The sequence below is a fragment of the Triturus cristatus genome, chromosome 5_1 (assembly GCF_964204655.1).
Source record: "Triturus cristatus chromosome 5_1, aTriCri1.1, whole genome shotgun sequence".
Taxonomy (NCBI): Eukaryota; Metazoa; Chordata; class Amphibia; order Caudata; family Salamandridae; genus Triturus; species Triturus cristatus.
In genome coordinates this window covers 772,536,596-772,559,415 of record NC_140587.1, presented here as the reverse complement: position 1 = coordinate 772,559,415, position 22,820 = coordinate 772,536,596, and the positions used below count along the sequence as shown (strand labels likewise).

General features: G+C 47.6%; 1 protein-coding gene across 7 annotated transcripts in view; it reads right to left on the bottom strand.

Moving 5' to 3' along the window:
* The window catches only part of SLC35D4 (solute carrier family 35 member D4), a 642,891-nt gene that overhangs the window by 210,675 nt on the left and 409,396 nt on the right, over positions 1–22,820 (bottom strand). For all 7 annotated transcript variants that reach the window (XM_085605764.1, XM_085605763.1, XM_085605761.1 and 4 more), the window contains one exon: positions 307–400. In XM_085605764.1, coding sequence (XP_085461890.1) covers positions 307–400 — 94 coding nt within the window. The remainder of the gene's footprint in view (positions 1–306; positions 401–22,820) is intronic.

Genomic DNA, 22,820 nt, shown 5'->3' with positions numbered 1-22,820 from the left:
GTGGTGCTCTGTCTAATATGACATCTAAGGGAATTCCCACTGGAGAAGTCCTCGGTTGGTGTTGCTGCGTTCTCTTTTAATAAACCTCAGAATAAGGTCACGTCAAGCATGTACAATTCATTAATCAGCGTTATTTACAAAATACACTGAAAAGTTGGAAGCGATTTAAAGAATAGTACCGCTTATATAGATTATTTGTGAACTATGTCGCCATGCAGTCCTACAAAGCCAATGCAAAGGGCCTTATGAGAAGAGATATTCTCAACTGATTTGCTCACAAAAGTATGCAATCCAATTCACTCTTACCTTAGAAAGGAAATTCCAAGAGGCATAGTGCGCTGAAGACTGGCTGCTTTTCAGCTTTACTGTAGTTAGCATCAAGACAAAACCTAATATTCCACTGAAAGAGGAACAGAAAAGACTCATTTAAACACTGAATCACTAAGTTTCCTTCCTTTACGAGACAGCAAAAAATGCAGATTCTGATGCTTTTCATTTCCAAACTATATGCAGATAGCTTATACTCTTTGAAGGACTTTATGCAAATTTGTATAATTCTTTAAAATACAGTATGACTCACATGTAATGAGTGTGTAGCTTAAACTTGCATTTGATGTGAACTATGCTTTTCTCGACTCTATTGTTTGTGCTTTAGTGTACTCCCAACTGTAAATGTTAAGTTGCTGAAGATTCTGTTTTTTGGAAGTATGGCTTCAATAAAGTTAGCTAGCCAAGAACTTGGCCACAGGGTAAGCACTGACACCATGAATGGAATAATGCTATTTACATGCAAGAATTACATGGGGCTACAGCATAATTGTTTCACAAAAGCAGCAACAGAGATACTGCGGAATGCCATTGGTTGCTGAATGGCATATGCCCCAGTCTTGTTTTTCCCTGGAGTTTTATATAGCGCAAACTTGATCGAAAGGTATCGGGTATCAGAGCGCTTTACATGAGCACCAGTTGCGTTACACAAGGAAACATTCATTTTTGTTAGGCAAGGGGAGACTAAGTGATTTGCCTAGAATCACATGATGTTGAGCGTCATTGTAAAGACACGAAACTCGTTCCCCAGATTTGAGGTCGACCGCCCTAGCCATTAGGCCACACCCTCTTGCCCAATTCTTCTACTGAAAAGAGATGAATAATAGGAAAATATCAGGCAAAAAAGGGCAAAGCAGGGAACCTAATACAAAATAAAAGTACAAGTTTGGGTGAGAAATGAAATTTCTAGTTGTACCCAATATATTTTCAAACAAAGCCCAAATCCAGCCTCAAATTTAACTGCACATATTAGGACAGTGGTTCCTTGTGCTGGGGAACTGGGCTAATAGGAGGGGTGGTGGGGGGGGGGGGGAGGAATCACAATCACTAGAATAATGAAACAATATTGAACCCAACCTCTTGGAATACTTTTCAGTTTTAGTCCAGCATTTCCACTCTGTGAGGGCTGGAGGTCTTCCTCAGCTCATCCCAATGAGGGTGTTTTAGAAGGCAATATGATGAAACCTACTTGGATACTAAAACTAAAATGAGCCTTATAAACCCGGTCACATTATGAGCCTCATTTAGAGTTTGGCAGATGCGGAGTATTCACCAAATAACAGTGGATGTCCTGTTCACCATACAGAGGCCCTCTACACTTTAACCTGGGCAGACGGGACGTCAAACACTTTTTAATGGCAAATCCAAGTAAGGCCGCCTTGCACTTCATATATTTTTAGGGTCTCAGGGACACTCGGTGTCTCCTTCTGCTTTGCTCCTTTCCCTGTTCGCTCTTTTATCTCACATGGGTGATATTCAGGCACCTGGGCAGCTACACTGCCCTGATCAATAATATAAACTCTCTTTCTGCAGGTGATGTGTTGCGGAAGGCCAATGGAAGAAATTGCCATTGTTTCGGAGGTGAATTATTAGTCTAATTAAACAGGAATGTTTTGCCTTAATTCATTTGTTTACAAAATTAGCCCTTAAGTGTCTCTAAAAGTTGGTTTACATTGTTAAACTGTGCCCTCTCAGACCTGGAATTGGCTTGCAAGAGGTCTACTTACTGCATTGTCACTCCTACCCAGATACGGCCCATTTTTTGAGAGGTGCTACACAGTCCCTTTAGGCTCCATCATCTAATTATAGCAGAGACTGTAAAGATGCCTAGGCCTTACAGGCATATAACTGCATGAGATCTTTGATGTAACCAGTCTTCTATCTGCTACTTGATATGGTGGATTATCTGGAAGAGTACTTCCTGTATTGAAGCCAAAACACAACATGATCACTTTGGACCTCATTTGGATTCCGGTCGGCCCGCCACCTTCAGTCTGACCACCGGATTATGATACCGGCAGTTGGACCATTTGTTGTCGGGGGGGTAAGACTGCTGCCTCTGACAGGATCCAAGATCCCGTCAGAGCGGCGGTCGGAATCTATCCCTACAATGGAGGCGGTGCCGCCCGTATGTATCAAGATGTCCCTTTCTGACTGCCTTTTCATGGCGGTTCGACCACCATAAAAAGGCAGATGGAAACAGACTTTGGGGTCCCCAAATAGGGCCCTCGTCCCTCGTAGGCCACTGCTAAGTGGCCTGAGGGGCACATGTAGTGCCCCACCACACATCCATGCACTGTGGTGCCTGGCACACGGTGCATGGATGTGCACAAAGTGCTTTTTAGGTCTCGCCTGATCGAGCGCATGCGCTGGTCTGGCCGAGACATTTAGTGTACGGGTTTTCAAAGTGCTGCCTGTGGCCTAAAGCTTGCGTGCACGTGAGCGTGCACGTGTGCAGCCGCCATGTGTCTTTCCTCCGCCACGCTTGATCGCGATCACTTTCACGGGCCGCGCGGCCAATGCTTGTTCTGTAATTGTTGTAAATATGTGTTCCATAGTTAACTAAGTACAAAGAAGCCTTGCACCTTTCAGACCACAAGCCAGAAAAACTGTTAAGCAATATAGAACGCTTTGTTGGATTAATGGGAGCTTTCACGAGATACTCCTTCAATGTAGTCTATTTACAACGTAATCTCTTCACATGATTCCAGGGATCAAAGTAACAAATAATGAAGTGATTCTTTCTGTAGTCCTACATTTTCCAGAGGTACACACTACATATTTTATCAGTAAGTGTTATTTGTTACATTTATTTTTGCTAACTTCTGAAAGGTGACGTGCTGAGTTCGCCCAAGTGATATTTTAACTTTGAAGCTTGCACCCAGTTCTCTGCAGTTGGCACATTAACCCTCAGGGCCAGCCAGCATCCTAGTATAGTAACCCGTGTAGTGCCTTTCGCATACAGATCTCTGCTGCAGATTCACTACCATCTCATCAATTTTACAGAGAATCAAAACTTAATTTGCCTGTTAAAGGGATAGAACAGCATAGAAATTTCCTCTCAAACCAGTATTTTGGAAATCGCAGTTGCGCCTGCTTAGGGTCAGTCATGTGACTGATTCTGTCCCATCTGTACCAGCTACTTAGCAGGCACATGTCTTAGTAAGCATGAAGTGCGGACTTCTGTAGATGCTGGTGGGTTGTAACTTCTCTACGCTATCCACCTGGTCTGAAGCACTTAGTCACTTTAGTAGCAATTGTTTTTAAGTTGTTTTAACTTGTTTTTATTCGTCGCTCTACTGCGTGTTGTAGAGACTTATAGATTCAAACTTGAGTTTTCCTCTTGCTCTTTCCTGGTCGTGCTGCTGCTAACTGTTCTTGCTTTGCTGCTAGGCACTGCCTTCACTTTGCTCTACTGCATGCATCGTTTTAACCCTAAAATATTAGTTGCACTCCAGTACCTATAGCACATGCCGCTTTAATTTGATTCTTTTATTCTTTTCTTCGGTATTCGGTGTAGTGCTTACATTCTGTTTTCCGGCTCTCTGAGCAGTTAGAGGAGCTGTGAACCTACCGAGACTACAAACGTAATGGAGAGATTTGTGCTATAAAGAACAAAGCAAGCAGGATGAGCAGTGGGCAAGTTTCGAGCTACGACTATTGATTTTTTTTTTTCCTGTCCCAAAATTTTACATCTAGTGCATGTCAGGGTTAATTTCTACTTATTTTATTGAGAATATTTGTATCGTTCCAACTCAACTGTGGGCTCAACAAAGCGCTCCCTGTAGTTAGACCAAAAGGGTGGAGTCATTTGATGACAGTGACAGATTTTGGCAACTTTCTGTTGCAAATGTGCGGCGAACAGGTCAGTTTCGAGCAAGATTTTGCGCCCATGGTCGCCATCTGCGCCCAAGTAGGGTCATCCGCCCCCTTGATCCGAATTGGGGAACTGATCTCTGTAGCCCTGAAATTTGTAAATTTAGTACTTTTGTTTTCTGTAATAACGTTATCTTTAAAGGTCAGAATACTTTTTCTGAATTTCCTTTATTTTTCAAGCCCCTACACCTTAGGTGGAAAATACTAGCTATGCCTCACAGCGCTATATGTTTGTCATAAGGAATGGCACCTTTCTCAAGCACAATATATAAGGAACGTTCAACCTCCCTCATCGCCTCCTTACTGTGAGTGCACAATAACCTTTTCACTCTGACGTTTACCAAGCAGGGCGCGATGTGTCCGTGATTGTGGAACGCCTTTGAGCGCGTTCTTTCTCTGGCTCTTGGTGTTGCGTTTACACTCTAGTGACACTGGATGACGTCATGCTTCCAGTCATTGCAACTGAAAAGGGCGCTCCTCTGCCCGTTTTGCACACTCGCAACGTCTGCTTGTGAGCACCTCCCAGGGTGTAAACTCTTGACTGGGAGAGTCCCTCAGGAATGTGTGTGAGGAATGAACGAGTGCTAGAAAAACAAGACGTGAGTCGATGTTTTCATCGATTCGTGCGTTCAGGAGTGCTTTGACCAAACAGGACTCAAGTCGCTGCTGCTGCAGCACAGTGCCTGCCTCTAAGATGTCTCGGTGTGGTAAGTACCTGCTGCTATAAGGTTTAGTTTCCAAACTTTTTATTTGTATCCTATTGTAAACAAGAAGTAATTTGGTCTCCTTGAACCTTTCGTTCTATTGCACAGCAAAATATCTTTCTTACATTAATTAGCTCTGAAGAGCTCCCCTGAATGTATAAACTTAACATATTCGTCACATCTTAATACTTTGTATACTTTAGCACTTTTTTTAATTTTTCATGAATATATTACATTGAATACTGTTCTTCCGCATTTTCATAAATTGCTATATGTAGTTCTCGTTAACTGGCGCTACCCAACCCCATTTTCTTTCCTCTCCCCTTCTTTATTTTATATGTAATATAGTATATTGTTCTTGAACATGGAGTTCCTGGCACTGCTGGGTGTTGCAAGTAAAGGAACTATGCTGCATTATATTTCTATTTATAGTTGTAAGAAGAGGTTAACTTATTTTAATGATGTGTTGCAGTTATGATTCATGCGTATACTCAAATATTGTACCTGCTGTTAACACCTGTGCTCGACATGCAAGTAACAGGTTTATATCCCTTCTGGGCCTTTCATCCTTCTGAGGTTGATAAAATGAGTATCACTGACGAAGACATAGTTTAGAGTGCGGGGGCTGCTGCACTCGTTGTACTGCGGTGTCCCGCACTCCTTTCGTCCTTCGCTAGTTTATGTTTTATCATTTCCAATACAAACACACATTTAATGTGGGGTGTTAAATTAAGTGTCACTGCCTAGATCAAGCCAAAGTAGCGTGTAGCCTTTTAACCTAAAGAGTGCACTATTTTCCTTTAAAGAATACACATTTTTAAACCTGGCTCCAAATGACTTTAGTTTGTGTCAGACCTTTTACTGTCAATTATTTAAGATATACAGAGAGCGGCTGTTGGCTATGCAGAGAGGAGTATTTTTCTTTGACTTCATGATATTGGCTGTTTGGTATATCAACCCACCACCAATGGAATGTGTGCACAAGGGACTATTTTAGATCTAAATTATCCACTCAACCACCAGACTTTTTGTCACTTTTTTTTTTCATCGTAAACATGAAATACCACTATCACTGGCAATACTGCCTCCACCAGTACAGATACCATCAATACTACAACCAGTACTAAAACCAATACAAAAACACCAATATGACCAATATGACCGCCACCAATATCTCCACCGCCTTGATGAACTACACCATCACTGTTACCACACATCACCTATACACCATCACCAATACCACCATCAACAATATTTACACCCTACCACCAGTATCACTACCAATATGTTACCAGCTCCACCATGTCCAATAATAATAACATAACATAACACATGTATTTGTAAAGCGCACGTTCACCACTACGGGTATCTTGGCGCTGAATAACAGATGTTTATTGTTACCCAACTCAATGGTACTCATTTTATCGACCTCAGATGGATGAAAGGCTGAGTGGACCCGCCGGGATTTGAACCTGTGACCATGAGGTCGAACACAGGCCCCTGCAGCAGACGCATTAGTCCACTGAGCCACCAGACCCGGCTGCCGCCACCACCAATACCACACCAGCACCAATAACACCATACCAGTTAAATCACTCCCCACAACCATCAGCAACACTACCAATATCACACCACCACCTGCCATTACAGATGCCACCACCACAAATACCACTAACTCTGACAGCTGTGTTACCACTAATACCAGGTTGGTGAATCAGTGGACCAAGACATCCAGCTCTGGGATTTGTATTTGACCTAATGGTCACAGGCTCGAATCCCAGCAGGTCCACTCAGCCTTTCGTCCTTCCGACATCAATAAAATGAGTAACATTGAGTTGGATAACAATAAACATCTGTTATTTCAGAGCCGAACGTTTACTTTACAAACTCACGTTATGTGAATTCTATCACAATATGTATCAACGCTACCACTACCCTAAAACAAAACCCACCACCAGCCCATTCTCCCAATGTCACACCACCGCCAGTACCACTAATGATGCTACCAACAATACTGGTGTAACCACCACCAACATCTCCAATACCACCACTACCATGTCAATAGGTCTGGCTTTAATGTTTTATCGCATGAAAATGCATTCCTGCATTCCTGTGTTTGCAGTGCATGCGCTGTCACTTTATAGCCAGACCAGACCCATTGGCTTGGCTCATTCTTGTTTTTTGTAAATTTCTCCATCCAATCCAGTATCATGGCCGCAACTCTAAAAGTAGTTCACCACTACGCTGTGATTTCTCGTGAATCCTTCCATCACACGAAGAGATTGTGCTGCCAGCCGAGAAGTAAAGAGTGATGCCCAAGGGTATTCACTCACTCTCTCTCTCTCACTCACTCACAGTAAAAGCAGCGCAGCTCCCCTAAAGTCCTGAACAGTGAGCTGCAATCATTTCTGGGGGCCAGCACATTTTTGTTTCATCAGACATCTACTGAGTACAAGAGAGAACAAGCATTGGCATAGTCAATAGGTCTCGGCTTTGGGACCATATACGTGTTTAGCCATGCAACAGTTGCTGTTGTTGCAACAAGGATAGTGTGCTGCATAACTAAATACTTATAAGGTCCCAAAAGCGAGACCTATTGGCTATGCCAATGCTTGTTTCTAGTGTGGCTTGTGCTATGACCCTTTTCCTGGGCCGCAGCACAAGCCACACTAGAAAAAAGCACTTTCTGACCACCACAATGGCTGTCATATTGTATTAGGGCAGGTGGAACCGCCGACTTATTGTCAGACGGTCTCCTGCCCGATACGATGGCGGTCGGCTGGCCGCCATTGTAAAGAGACCCTTACACTTCAGGCCCTTTGTTTCTCTGCCAAGAAACAACTGAGAACATCACAGCTTTCTAATTCTTGAAGTAAGAGCATCTCATATTTGTGATAAAGCATTACTGGCGCCCACCCAGCGTCTGGGTGCAAGCGCTTCCATCTTCAACCATGTGCCAACTTGGAGTATGGTCCAAGGTTCAACAGTTTATTATTCACTCAGCTCTGAGGCCTGCAATGCCCCCTCTAGTGTTTCATTTGTAAAATACACAACTAAATAAAGAAAGAAATACAACATTGAACAAATAAGTTCCGCGGCTCGCAGCTTTTCTCAGGAGTTCGCTGTTAGAGATGCCCAATACAAAGGCTGCCCAGTACAGATTCCAACTCCCTATGCTCTCGGTCTCCTTACCACACACTTGCAGGTTCTTTTTCATCCCTACTTTTTGACACTATTTCCCTATTATTCGCCTTCTCCTCCTCCTAGGTCTCAGTCTCGATAAATGAGTGTGTGTGCCAACCCCACCTACAACCACCGGCACAAAATAAGCACTGCTCTCCTCCTGTTACAGGAGAAGTAGACAACAGCTGTGAGTTTTATGCATTGAATGGGTTGAACACTTTAACATTAGTCAAACTGGGGGTCGATCTATGCCTGGCATAGACTGAATACAAATTAATCCATAGAACACGTGTCAAAAACGAAATTCCATGCATTATTAAATCTGATAGCTGCCCCAGAAGCTTGTCTATATGTCTTTCATACTTCAATATAATATGTAAACATTTGTGACCCAAGGTTTCCGATGCCCAGTCTTTCGGTCTAGGGCAAGCCCTGCTAATGCCCATACCCTTTTGCACAGCAGGAGTCCTGGAACCATATTCTTTGCAAATTTCAACCCACACGTATCCTTTTTGTTTCTTTCCACTTCTGCCTGCCATGCCAAATGTATTCAATGAACAGATAGCGGTTTTGTCCCTTGACTCTGCTTCAAACCATTGGCTGGCTTAAGTCAACCCCTTTTAGCCATTGGTTTGAGTCAGTATCAATCATATCAGGGTTCAGCTCAGAGGAGTATTTTAGCTTTATGGTCATGCTCTTAGCTACTTGCATACAGCCCTCCTTTGTCAGTGCTTCTGTTGATAAGCACGAAGAGCTATTTTACTTCATAAAATTGCTCTCAATCTTTACATTATTTGTCACATTGTTTTATCTCACAGATGCATTTAATATATAAAGCCATCTTTTTTGTTTGTTTTCATTGTAACCGCCATTTTTCAGTTGCTTTTGTCAGCATTAGTGTATGAGACTGACCTTAACATGACTGTCCCACGGCCAAGACTCTTTTCATATTAGGACAGCTTGACCTCAAGATTGGTGAAACTTTGCACGATCAACAACAAAAGGTGACTTCATGAGTAAATCATGGGATTCGACAGTCCAGTTGCCAGTGGGGCCAGTACTGCCTTCCTAAAGTTTCTTGAAACTGACCAATAAACCATAAATTTGGTTGATTCACTTGTTTTTGATTCTTTGTATGCTATAATGTTACAACGTCCAAAATGTTTTGTATGCAAGATATGGCAAAAAACGGCGGAACAAAGAGGCCCCATGAGCTAGAGAAGGGCACGGACAGGTGCATTGTCACGAGACTTCTAAATTTCATGTTAGAGGTTGCCCGCAGAGCATGATATACTATAAGGTCATTACATGTTCCACTTCAGTGCCAGGGCATTAAGAAAACCTTCAATGCACAGTGGTTACATTATGGCCGGTTGCAGCACGCCGTAGGGGAATTTGTATCCCTGGAGGAAGAAACGCAAGAAGATTCCCCATTAGAAAACAGAGTCCTGGTCGGGCAGGTAGAAATTGATCTCACTGACATACGGCACAGTGATGAGAAACAGACAGGCCCCCCTGCTGACGTTACAGGGAAAGTGGGAGCAGGACATGGGGAAGCTGGATGAGGATAAAAGTGAGTTTTAGACTGAGGCAGCAGAAGGTCCAGCAGAGGACATATTACACGCATACCCTGCTCCACAAGATCAGGAGGACTGGGGACGCGACCTGCCTAAGAGGTTGTGGACTAGAAGGTAAGGTACTTTTCTACACACACTATGGAGCTGCACCCATATTCGAACCTTCTGGGAAAGAGTTAGGAACCAGAAACTGCTAGTAAACTTGGGGTGCAAGGTGCCCAAACAGAACATTGCACAGAGATGGTGATCCGGGATTCTCCCTACACGTCCAAACTGCAAACTAGGAATGGAATTCTGTAGAGTAATAGAAAGGGAAGTCTGTAAGGGAAGAGAGTGCATGAGAAAATATGATATGAGGGGGATGGGACATGGGAGTGGGTTAGGAGAGGGTGACAAGAGAACACCCCTTCTACACTGGTTGGGAGGAGGAACAGTACATCCATCGGCGACCAGCGATGCAGACTCGGGCCATTGGACGGACCCAGGAAGGAGTGCACTACAGTCACGAATATAGATCCTGTAATGGCGGGTAAATAGGATTTAACCATGGAAAGAACGGATGGTGGGAGTTTGTTGTGAATGTTCCATTTTTGTATTTGTTGTTTTGAAAATAATTTAAAAAAAATTATAATAAAAGATAAACTTCAATGAAAATATACGTTTTTGAGTGATCTCCCTCTCTTCTCTGGGCTGCTTGGCTCATATAGATCTGCTGTGTGGGTCCCGTGCTCACATTGCCACTGGATTCTAGCTAGCCTGGCTGATGAGGGGTGTTACCCCGAAACCGGTCCCAGGATGCTTGTTTCCAACCCAGGGAAGACCTGGCTTGGCAGTTAAGGTTGGACTGTTCCCATGAGGAAGAGGGTCAAAACTGATTTGCATATGGCTGGGTCTGAACTGGGGTGGCGAAGTGAGCTAAAGAATGATGATGGATTCAACCCAGATCTGTGACTGGGAGTGAGTGTCTGAAAAGTTTCAGCACTCCGTCCATTATCGCTTTGTGTTTGCTGTGTATTACACTGTGGTCTGCAGCATAAGAGAAAGCCATTTCTCTTACCCTTCTAAATATTACTGGTACTATTGAACAGAAAATTGCAATAAAACTGAATATTTAAAAAGTCCAAAGTATAACAAACAACTGACTGAAAGGAAATGCAGAGTGGGATCAGTTATTGCAACATTTGCCAGAAAGAGAGACATGAGGGTGTGCTTCGTTAGATCACAAGGGCATCTGCTCCACCCTAGCCACTCACTACTCCCACAGTCTCACTCACTTGGCCTAACTCCACAGGGGAAGTGTGAAAATCGTAAACCTTAGTGACTGAGTTAGCAGCTGTAAAGCATAAGACGAAATGCAAGAACTAGAGTGCCCATGCAGAAACAAATGCCACTGCAGGCACATTCACCAAAACTGGAAGAAAATACCTCCAGATTACGATATACTGAGCATCTCTCATGACTAAGGCGGATGCTAACCCCGATCATCTTGGGGCCAGATTAACACCAAAAATTATCTTTGAGAGGACCTTTCTGGAGTGAGAACAAAAAAAATTCCTACCAATGTCAACTACGTTTTTTTAATTCTTTTTTTGAGACATCGAGTCTTAGAGCGCTTTACGTGAGCACCAGTTTCGTTACAGATGGACACATTCATTTTTGTTAGGCACGGGGAGATTAAGTGATTTGCCCAGAATCACAGGATGTTGAGCGTCGTTGCCAAGACTCAAACCGGGTTACTCAGCTTCGAGGTCGACCGCTCTAGCCATAAGGCTACATCCTCTCTCCATCCTCTCTCCACTTCAAAATGTGATCGTTCTCTGTGCTTCACAGATTAAACCAAGTAGGACCTAAGCTGGAGACATCTGCCTGTCAATCTTGAAAGACAAAGGTTTGGAGAGTTTATAATTCAGGGATAGGTGTGGGTTGATACCCATCATCACATGTTTGCATACAGCTGCCAGTTAGGACAGGAGCTATAATGTCTGAGGAGCTTTTTGGGCCATCCATAAATCATACAAGGGAATAAGAAACAACTGGCACATATCACCTGGTTCTGGGACAAAAAGTGTCACGGCCCACAAAATATGCTTCAAAGATTCTAGGGCTACAACAGTAGAGTAAAAGGAGATGACATACCACAGAACAAGTGAACAGACCTGGGTAAAGAACTTCACAGAAGGCCTGGCTTCAACTAGAGTTGTTAGTGTAGTTGCCTATAATGTATTGGCGAAAGGGAATGAATCATAGGGAAGGATCCCCGTTTTCCATTTTTACTGATTTTTACAGATAAACACGGACAAAAAAACATTCATTTTCTTATTTGCATTCTTTTTTACAAGGGGATAAAAACAGAAAGTGGGTTGCTTTTTGAGTGATTCTAATTACGTCTGCCATAACTGCCTGCCCAATAGCTGTGGGGAATGATAGGTAAGAGGGCTAACAAGGAAAATAGTTTTAGTAGAAAGGCTTAAAACAGCATTAGATATGCACAAGGTTGATACTGAAATTTGCATGTTTTCATATAAGAACATTGATTTATTTTCTGAGGGTGTTCATAGCTTTGAAACCTGGCAGGCATTAGTTTAGTTTTAGCCATTTATAGTCTGCATGGTTACAACACCGGTGTGTCCCCGTGCTAGAACGGTTACTCTGAAGGAATTCGGGAGGAAATTGCATGACACGCCCAGTATCTGAATTTTAGCATGCTGTTGAAAATAACCATGTCTTCAGTTGTTTGCGAAATCTAGTTTTGCATTGTTTCGTTCTTAGGTCCATTGGTTAAGTGTTCCATGCTTTTGCTGCGAGGTATCTGAAGGAGCGTGCACCCATTCTAGCTTTGAAAGAACAAGTTACTTACCTTCGGTAACGATGTATCTGTAAGAAACATTAGTAAGTTAGATTCCTCACCTTAGAATATCCCCAGGCGTCAGACTGGATCCGGAAGATTTTTCGTCAGCAATACCCCTTGCGCGTCGCTAGGCGCCGTCTGTGGCTCCGCGTCCGTCGTCTGCGCCGTGCGCCGGAATGACGTCGTCGGAGTACTTAGACGCCGCCCTCGTGCGCTGACGTCAGTTCTTGTACACAGCCTTCCGCGCCAGGTACGCAGAGCCATGCAAGATACCGACACTGGTGCCAAAAAATTCTAGGGCCCTGAAAGGGATAGCCTTAACCCTAGATGTCAGTTTGCAGAACGGGGAGGATGGGTGGGTCGGTGAGGAATCTAACTAACTAATGTTTCTTACAGATACATCGTTACCGAAGGTAAGTAACTTGTTCATCTGAAAGAAACACGTTAGTTAGATTCCTCACCTTAGAATAGATACCCAAGCAATACCATCCCCGGTGGTGGGTCTGCGAACCAAGATCACACCAGAAAGTCCTGGAGGACAGAACGGCCAAAGAAGCCATCCCTCCGGACTTGGCTGTCAAGGCAATAATGCCTGGCAAACGTGTGTAGCGAAGCCCACGTTGCCGCTTGACAGATGTCCTGCAAAGGGACACCCCGTCCCGAAGCAGTAGTAGCCGCTGTGGCCCGAGTAGAATGGGCACGCAGCCCAACAGGAGGGTCCTTTTTTGCCAAGGAATAACAAATTTTGATGCACAAAACGACCCACCGAGAGATGGTCCGTTTGTGCACAGCTTTCCCCTTCTTAGCACCCACGTATCCAACGAAAAGTTGGTCGTCCACCCGGAACTGCTTTGTGCGGTCCAGATAAAAGGAGAGCGCACGTTTTGGGTCCAGACGGTGGAGCCTCTCTTCCTCTTTGGAAGGATGCGGAGGCGGAAAGAAAGTGGGCAAGGTGACAGACTGTCCAAGATGAAAGGGGGTCACCACTTTCGGAAGAAAGGAGGGACGAGGCCGAAGGACAACCTTGTCCGGATGAACAGAGAGAAAAGGAGGCTTTGAAGATAAAGCCTGGAGCTCACTCACCCGTCTAGCCGAGGTGATGGCTACCAGAAAAGCAGTCTTAAGCGTCAGCAGACGAAGAGGACAATTATGAAGAGGCTCAAAGGGAGCGCACATTAGAAATGTGAGAACAAGATTCAAGTCCCACTGAGGCATTACAAAAGGGACAGGAGGGAACGTGTGAGTAATGCCTTTTAGAAAGCGTGTAACTACAGGGGACTTGAAAAGAGAAGGCTGATCAGGAAGCCGCAAGAAGGCAGAGATGGCAGCAAGATAACCTTTCAAGGTGCCCAGGGCAGAGCCCTGCTGGGCCAAAGAAAGAAGAAAGAGGAGAACCTCAGAAAGAGGGGCGGAAAGGGGATCCACAGCCTTTGCTGTGCACCATGCCACAAATTTGTTCCACCGGCAGGCGTATACCGTCTTTGTGGAGGGACGCCTGGCTGCCAGAATGATATCAGAGACTTCAGGAGGCAAGTCAAATGGCATCAACTGCCGCCGCTCAATCTCCACGCATGGAGGTGGAGGCTGGACAGGTTCGGGTGGAGGACCGTCCCCTGCTGCTGCGACAGAAGATCCTCCCGAAGGGGCAGACGTATCGGAGGATCGGTCAACATACTGAGTAGCTCGGGATACCAGTACCTTCATGCCCAATCCGGAGCCACCAAGATGACTTGGGCCCGGTCGTGCCTGATCTTCTTCAGCACTCTGGGCAGAAGTGGTATAGGCGGAAAGGCGTACAACAGACCGCAACTCCACTCGTGACGAAAAGCGTCGCCGAGCGAGTGCCGCCTTGGAAATTCCAACGCGCAGAACTGCTGACATTGCGCGTTCCCTTCGGTGGCGAATAGATCTAACCAAGGCTCTCCCCACTGCTGAAAGAGACCTTGCGCCACTTCGGAGTTCAGGCGCCATTCGTGATCCATCATGCACCGGCGGCTGAGTTAGTCTGCTCTGGCGTTCAGAGAGCCCGCCAGATGTTGAACCACTAGGGTGACGCCCTGGTGTTCCAGCCACGTCCAGAGGCGCAGAGCCTCCTGACAAAGGGTCCACGACCCCACCCCGCCCTGTTTGTTGCAATACCACATGGCGGTGGTGTTGTCCGTGAACACCTGCACGACACTTCCCCTGACAGAGGGAAGGAAGGCTTTCAGTGCAAGTCGGATCGCTCTCAACTCCAACAGGTTGATGTGGAGGCGAGACTCCGCCGGAGACCAGAGGCCTCTGATCTCCGCCTCTCCCATATGGCCACCCCAACCCAGGAGGGACGCATCCGTCACTACGACATGCTCCGGTTGGGGAAGGGAGAGGCTCTTGCCCGTGACCCAATCGCGGTCCGTGAGCCACCACTGCAACTGCTGTGCAGTGCCCTCCGAGATCAAGACATGGTCGGACAGGTTGCCGTGATGCTGGGCCCACTGAAACTTCAGGTCCCACTGCAGAGCCCGCATGCGCGGCCTGGCGTGATGCACTAGTAGGATGCAGGAGGCCATCAGCCCCAGAAGCCGCAACACTAGCCTGACCGAAACCCAGGATAGAGGCCGAAAGATGGGAATCAGGGCCTGAATATCCCGGACCCGCTGTTCCGGCGGATAGACCCGGAACTGCGCCGAATCGAGAACCGCTCCGATGAAGAGGAGCTTCTGAGAGGGACTCAGGTGTGACTTCGGCACGTTGATGGAAAACCCCAGCAAATGCAGGAGATCCGCCGTAGTCTGGAGGTGGGAGACGACTGCCTGGGGCGAGCCCGCCTTCAACAACCAGTCGTCGAGATAGGGGAAGACTGGAACCCCTGATCTGCGCAGATGAGCTGCGACCACCGCCATCACTTTCGTGAACACCCGAGGGGCACTGGTAAGGCCGAAGGGGAGCACGGTAAACTGAAAGTGCTCCTGACCCACCGTGAACCGCAGGTAACGCCGGTGGGCCGGCAGGACGGGGATGTGGAAATATGCGTCCTGCAAGTCCAACGCTACCATCCAGTCTCCAGGGTCTAGGGCAGCTAGAACCTGAGCCAAAGTTAACATTTTGAACCTTTCCTTCCGGAGGAAGGCATTGACGTTCCGAAGGTCCAAGATAGCCCGTAGGCCCCCTTTGCCCTTTTTTGGAACCAGAAAGTAGTGGGATTAACAACCACGACCTACTTCTGGGCTCGGAACGCGCTCGACGGCCCCCTTGGCCAAGAGGGCCGAAACTTCCTCGTGGAGAAGATTCAAATGATCCCCCGAGATACGGTGGTGCTGCGGTGGCATGGCTGGAGGGGTCGTCTCGAAGGGGAGGGAGTAGCCCCTTCGGACGATTTGCAGCACCCACCTGTCCGATGTGATGGACTGCCAGTGGAGCAGGTGATGGCGAACTCTGCCGCCCACTGGCGTGGAATGGGCCTGAAAGCTCGGACTAGGAAGGCTTTGAGGCGGATGCTGCCGGGGTGGATGTGGGCTGACCGCGTCGTCCTCCAGAACCGCCTCGGCGGAAACCACGTCCGCGACCGCGCGCAGGTTGGTTCTGCGGCTGGTGGCTAGGCTGACGTGAGGAGGCACCCCTTCCTTGGCCACGAAAGGGGCGAAAGGCGGAAGTTTGCGACCGCGGGGCCGAGAGGCCCAAGGACTTGGCCGTAGCCCGGGAGTCCTTAAAGCGATTCAGCGCACTGTCCGCTTTCTCACCAAAAAGGCGAGTGCCATCAAAGGGCATGTCCATGAGAGTGCTCTGGACATCCCCCGAAAAGGACGTGGACCGCAGCCAGGCGTGACGTCTAAGCGCCACCGTGGTAGAAATCGCCCTACCCAGCGAGTCCGTAGTGTCAAGCCCACATCGGATTGCATGTCGTGCTGCATCCCTCCCATCGGCCAGAGCCTGGGTAAGTCGTGTCTGGGCCTCCTCCGGGCACAGGGGCAGCACGTCCTCCACCGCATCCCACAGAGAGTGGGAATAACGGTCCAAAAGACAGGCGTGTTCAAGGACCGCAGACCCAAACTACGGGAGGAGAACAGCTTTTTGCCAAACTGTTCCAGTCTCTTGGAATCCCGGTCCGGCGGAGCGGTGGGGAAGGAGGATTGGGAGGTAGAAGCCTGGATAACCAGGCTCTCGGGGGTGGGGTGTTGAGACCGAAAACTGGGGTCGCCCGGAGCAGGGCGGTGGCGCCTGGCGACGTTCCTGTCCACAGGAGGGACTGTGGAGGGCTTGGACCAGGTGCCCTGCAGAACGTCAATGAGGGCCTCGTTGAATTGCAGCAGAGGCTCAGTGGAGCTTGCCGCAGACTGAAGCACCTCAGTGAGGACGTTAGTCCTCACAGCCACGGCAGGCAGCTCGAGCCCAAGGGCTGCGGCCGCCTTGCGCAGCACCACAGAGAAAGCAGCACCCTCCTCCGAAGCCACAGTCGGAGGAGAGATGAATCCAGTGTCTGGTGAGGTATCCAGAGCACTGGCCTCCCCCAGTTCGTCTGCCCAGTCCTGTGACAGTTGAGCCTGAACGGCCATAGGGTCATCGGACCCCTCCCAGATGTCCCCGTCATCCGATTCCTGGAAAACAGGAGGAAGGAGCGGAGCCAGACGATAGACATAATGTGTCTCTAACGGCGCCGTACGCGGCGTCCATCGACGCCGTAACGGCGCCGGGTCCGGAGCGGGGCTGAACTGGGGCTCGACGCCGAGCGGAGCCGGCGTCGGAGGTGGTACCGGTGTCGACGCCGGCGGAGGAGGTGTGACGAGGTCGACCGGCGTTGGCGGGGACTCGGGGACGAGTCCCTCGGGAACCTGCGGCGTCGGGGCCAGAGCCGGCGACGGCACCGGGGCCGGGGCCGGAGCCGGCGACGGCGCCGGCGCCGGGGCCGGAGCCGCCGGCATGCAAGGTTGCCCAGTCGGGTCTGCGGGGCCCGAAGGCGCGCCAGCGGGCGTCGACGGCGGAGCCAGGTTCCTCATGGCCGAGAGGAAGGCACTGACTTCCGCCGGCGTCCCGTCAGTCCCAGGGACTGGCGGGTATGGGGATTTGCGCGGCACCTGCGGCTCCACCCGAGCCGCGGGGGTGGAACCACCCTGACCCGCGACCGGCGAGGGGAGTCCGAAGAGCGGTGTCGCCTCTTGGGACTTCTTGCGAGTGCTTCGACTTACCCGAAGACTTGGAGCCAGACGAGCGATAATGACGTCGGCTGCGGCTCCGCAACCGATTCTTGGACCTCATCCTGGACCGGGATCGAGAGGGGCGCGGAGCCGAGTGGCGAAGCTCGAGGAGCTTACGGGACCGCTCCCGTCTAGCTTTCGAGGTCAGGGCCTTGCAGTCCGAGCACGACTCAGCGTCGTGGTCGAGGCCCAAACAGTAAAGGCACCGGCGGTGATGATCCGTAACCGACATCAAGCGGTTGCAGTCAGCACAGGCTTTGAAACCAGGCATCCTACCGGCACCGGAGTCGAGACAAGATCAAAAAGGATCAAAAAACGTAGTCAAAAAAGACTAAAAGGGGTAGCTCTCCTGGATCTGCGCTTACTGGCGCGGAAAAAAGAAGAACTGACGTCAGCGCGCGAGGGCGGTGTCTAAGTACTACGACGACGTCATTCCGGCGCACGACGCCGACGACGGACGGGGAGCCGCAGACGACGCCTAGCGACGTGCAAGGGGTATTGCTGACGAAAAATCTTTCGGATCCAGTCTGACGCCTGGGGATATTCTAAGGTGAGGAATCTAACCAACGTGTTTCTTTCAGATATTCTTGTTACTATCACCAATGCTCTACCCTTGGATCTTAAATTCCGGCCTGGTGTGTACTGCGTTAACAGTGGTTGCAGGTATCGTGGGCCTTTTTTTGATAGGATGCGGTGACAGTGGCACATTACCTTGAAAATGATTATTTTCTCCACTGGCAGCCAGTGTAATTCAGCCAGAGCTTTATTTGTAGATGCTCTTCTCAGGAGGCGTAATACCAGGTGGGTCGCTGCATTTTGCACCTTCTGCAATTTAGACAGCCCTTTTTTTGAAGCACCTAGGTATAGTACATTGCCGCAATCCATTTGGGATGTAACCACGGTGTGAACTATGGTTTTCCTCACATTAGATGGCAGGAGGTCAAGAATCTTTCTCAGGAATTTCATGGTCCTGTAGCATTTGCCTGCTACTTTACGAATTTGGTTGTCGAATGCCAATTCGGAGTCAAACCATACTCCAAGGTATTTTTAATTCCGTTTCAGGGTGGGTACTTGGCCCAGTGTCCCCGGCCACCAGGCCGATGACCAAATGGTAGGGGCTTTACCCACGATCATCACCTCCGTTTTATTCCCATTGAGCTTCAGGCAATGATTTGACATCCATACTGCTACTTCTTCTAGATACTTAGAGAAGTGGATCGCTGCCTGTTCCCTTTCTTGAGACTGCATCACAATTAGATGTGTGTCATCGGCATATGACACAATGGACACCTTATGCTCTTCCACTCGCTCAGCGAGCGGTCCCACATATAGGTTAAATAGAGTCAGACTCAGGATCGATCCCTGTTGGACGACCTGAGGTAGGGGGAAGCTCTTTGATCGATAATATTGCTGTGCGGCTTGGAAGCTCTGTGCGGATAGAAAGGATGACATCCAGCGCAGTGCGTTTCCCCTAATGCCACATACCTCTAATCTTTGGAGGAGTAGCTTATGGGAAACGGTGTTGAACGCCGCACTGAGGTCCTGCAGGATCAGCGCGACCGTCTGCCCCTCATCGGCATATTTTCTCATATTTCCGTTGCTATGAGTAGTGCTGACTCAGTAGAGTGTGCTGCTCTAAAGCCCGATTGGGAGGAGTGTAATAGATCATTCCTATTAATATGGTCTACTAATTGCTTATTAGTTACCTTCTCAGTAATCTTTGTCACGAACGGAACCAGTGAAATGGGGCGTAGATTTTCTAGTACTGCTTGGTCAACTGACGGCTTCTTTCTAAGTGGCCGAACTATCACTTGTTTCCATTTAATGGGGACTTCTCCTGCATGAAAGGAGCATGTGGTGAGCTCCGAAATATGTGGCATTCAAGCATGAGTGCATATTTCTCAGTTACATAAATGTGGAAACATACTAATTTCAGCTTCATTTTTTCATAAAACTTAAAATAAATATGGATAAATACAGATAAAAATAGCAACAACAAAAATGGATAAATAGAGACAGAAATGTTAAAAAACGAAATACCATAACACCGGGAGCCCTAATCATAGGTCATGGAAGTGATTTATCCCTGTTGCACTTCCAGGCATAAATCAAGCAGATGATGAGAGGAGTCTTAGAGCTGCCTCCAAGGCTCCTCCTGAGAGTTCTAGAAAAAATAGGACGAGCGAGTGGCAGTGGCGTAACAATAGCCCCCGCAGCCCCTGCGGTGTCGGGAAGGGGGGGGGGGGCGAGCTCCAGGGGGCCCCTCCGGCACTGTGCACAGGCGGCAGACCACTAGCGCGAGAGCTCCTGACTGGGTCCAGAGGGTCAGGTACTCTGCAGGGGCCCCCCCCTCATGTTTCGTCATGCCACTGGCAAGTGGCATTTAGGTGTTGCTGTAAATGGGAAAACTACACACTGACAGCACAGGGCTACTTAAAGGCCACGAACCACTATATGCACACAATCTAATACACACAGCATGATAACAACAAGTGCGCTGCTCTAGCTCCACTGGAGGGCCTACCACACAGAACCCAGGAACGGGGCAGCTCTGTAGGGTAAGAGGTAGCCACACTGACTCCTAGAGGACTCCGGGACTTCCAGAAGATGAAGTCAATCACGTGGCCAAAAGGGTCGAATTAACAGTGTAAGGGAATAAATTATCTGTAATCCGTCCCTCCTCCACACAAATTAGAGGAACACCTTTTAACCACATGTTCTCAATCTGCACATGGTATTACTGACATGTTATTGGCAAAGCAGCATTCCAACATCTGCTAGAAAAGCCTTAACAAAAATACCTAAAATCAAAGTTATTAAAAAAACAAATCGACTCAGAAACGATTAAACGTACTCATCATGCCATCATTATTATATATATTATTTAAAACAAATAACGGGGCCACCCTAACCAGCCAGAATGAATGGCTCGATACACGTATCCTTTCCTGTCTGCAATTCTAAAACACATGTGACATGCTACAAACTTTTCCGCTCCCTCGTATACGACATTCTGTCAACATGTTTCAGGGCCCAAACCACGGTTTGCTAATCTGCAGCGCATATTGGAACGTTACGCGTTGCAATCACCACAATCTGTAAACTGCAAGGCGAACCAATGGAATTTAAATTCGCAGGCTGCGAGGCAGGATTAAGAGGGAAATTACAGCTGTGAAGCCATCCCAAGACTGAGGGCGTATGTACGTCATCGCTAAAAATACACACAGGTACTGGGGTGTAACGCATGGCGCTGCGCCGCACCGGCGTGGGGAAATCCCCCAGGGGGCCCACATTCCGCCTAAATTAGATGCCTTTCTGTGAGGTAAGGAAGTCTCAGGGGCCTCACACCACATTCTGCTCGGGAGCCCCTCTATCTTTGTAGGCGTGGCCACTGTTTTCTGTCGCTTTCAAGGCAGAGCACCTGCTGAAAAGCTGAGCTCCTCACAGCATTGTTAGAGACCACGATTGGATACACAACGTGATATTGACTTTAAAATTGGGAAAAATATAAAGACTTTGGAATGCCGTCCTGAAATCTTTAAGATACTGCAGTTTGTGCTGTCATTTCGCAAGAACCTGAAGACCTAATGGGTTATTCTAATTTTCCAGTTAGACATTTCTACCTATGCTTTGTGCCAGGAAACCTGCTGGGTAGTCATGCGCTTTATAAGTGGAAATTATAATAATGCTGTCAAAGACTGCAATTACCAGAATCCATGGAAAGCAATCCCTGATTGCTATAAAATGCAGAGACTAACTTGCTCCCTTTTAGGGACGAGCCTACTAGACAGCGCATGTGTTGTCTGTTATGACGCATATTGTGCCTTACCAAGAACATAAATGGGCTTGGAGCCAAGCTATTGCTCACCATTGGTTGACTTTCCTGTCACTCATTTGCCTGCTTCTTATTTGTGTCCCAGCTTGTAACTCTTGCTTCTGTCCCTCCAATGAAACATTGCCTCTTTACCACCTCTTTATGATTTTAAAACATAAATAAAAGGCATTGTCATTTACAATGCCAATAGCTTAAACTCGCATAAATGCGAGACCTATTGCATTGCAAATGCTTGGTTTTTAAAAGCTGCACGTTATTGGCAAAGGCAAAGCTGATGCAGCCGCTGCACGCGGTGCCTCGCGGGATGTAAGTGTGTTATGGGGGCTGGGGTGGGCCATCAATGGAGACATTCTGCAGATAATGAGATTTGTGCGATAAGCCCGAATATGTCAAAAACTGTCTGAGAATGATTTGCAGCTCCAGAAATGCCTGGGTTTGGAGGCACTTTGGAGATCTGTTGTGAAACCAGAACGCTGCCTGGACGTGTTCGCTTCTTGGAACGTATGCGGGGGGAGGCGCATAAGAAATATTTCCAATACTTGACTTTTTGAAAGAATCAAAGTCGATGTTTAAAAGATGGAGTCGAGATGCTGTAGTGTGAGATGCAGTGAATCGCCGAGCTTTGAGGTGGGTGATGCGGTGTGCAGTGCCTGTGGTTGACGCTGCAGCGAGTGTAGCATGGTGGCACTTTCCTGGTATGGGTAACAGGAGGCCTGTGCTTCTTCTACACAGGTGATCAGAGCTGTGATAATATCAAACCTCAAGTTTTGAAGCTTTCTCTTCATTGGTTTCTTCTTTCTGGATTACTGTATGAGTCTCTTGGTCTGTTTTACTGTGAAATGGTGCACCTGGCACACACTGGCGCCATGGAACATATTCCTAAAAATGTCCTGTACGCACTGCACGCTCGTAACTCCACCCTCCACTGAGCACTGAAAGACTGAGGCCAGTCTGTCCTTCACCGTAGAGCACTGTAGAGTTTGCCATTATAGAAATGGGGTTACCCTAATACGGTACTGGACCTGGGTATAATGCAATACAAAAAACAGTGGTCCTAGACCTACTTTGAAAAAGCATAAGTCAATACTCTTTTGGTTTCCAAAAGTTAACAATTTTCGTGAGCGTTCTCAAGTGCAGCCGCACCCGCTCAAAGTATTGGATACATTATTCAGTTAATATATATAAACAGTAAAAATGCAATACCCAATGTTTACTCAACCATGCATTTAATTCTTCATGCCAATGGTATACAGTTCTAATGTAGTCGTTTTCAGCGATCAAAGATATTCAATCATTAAT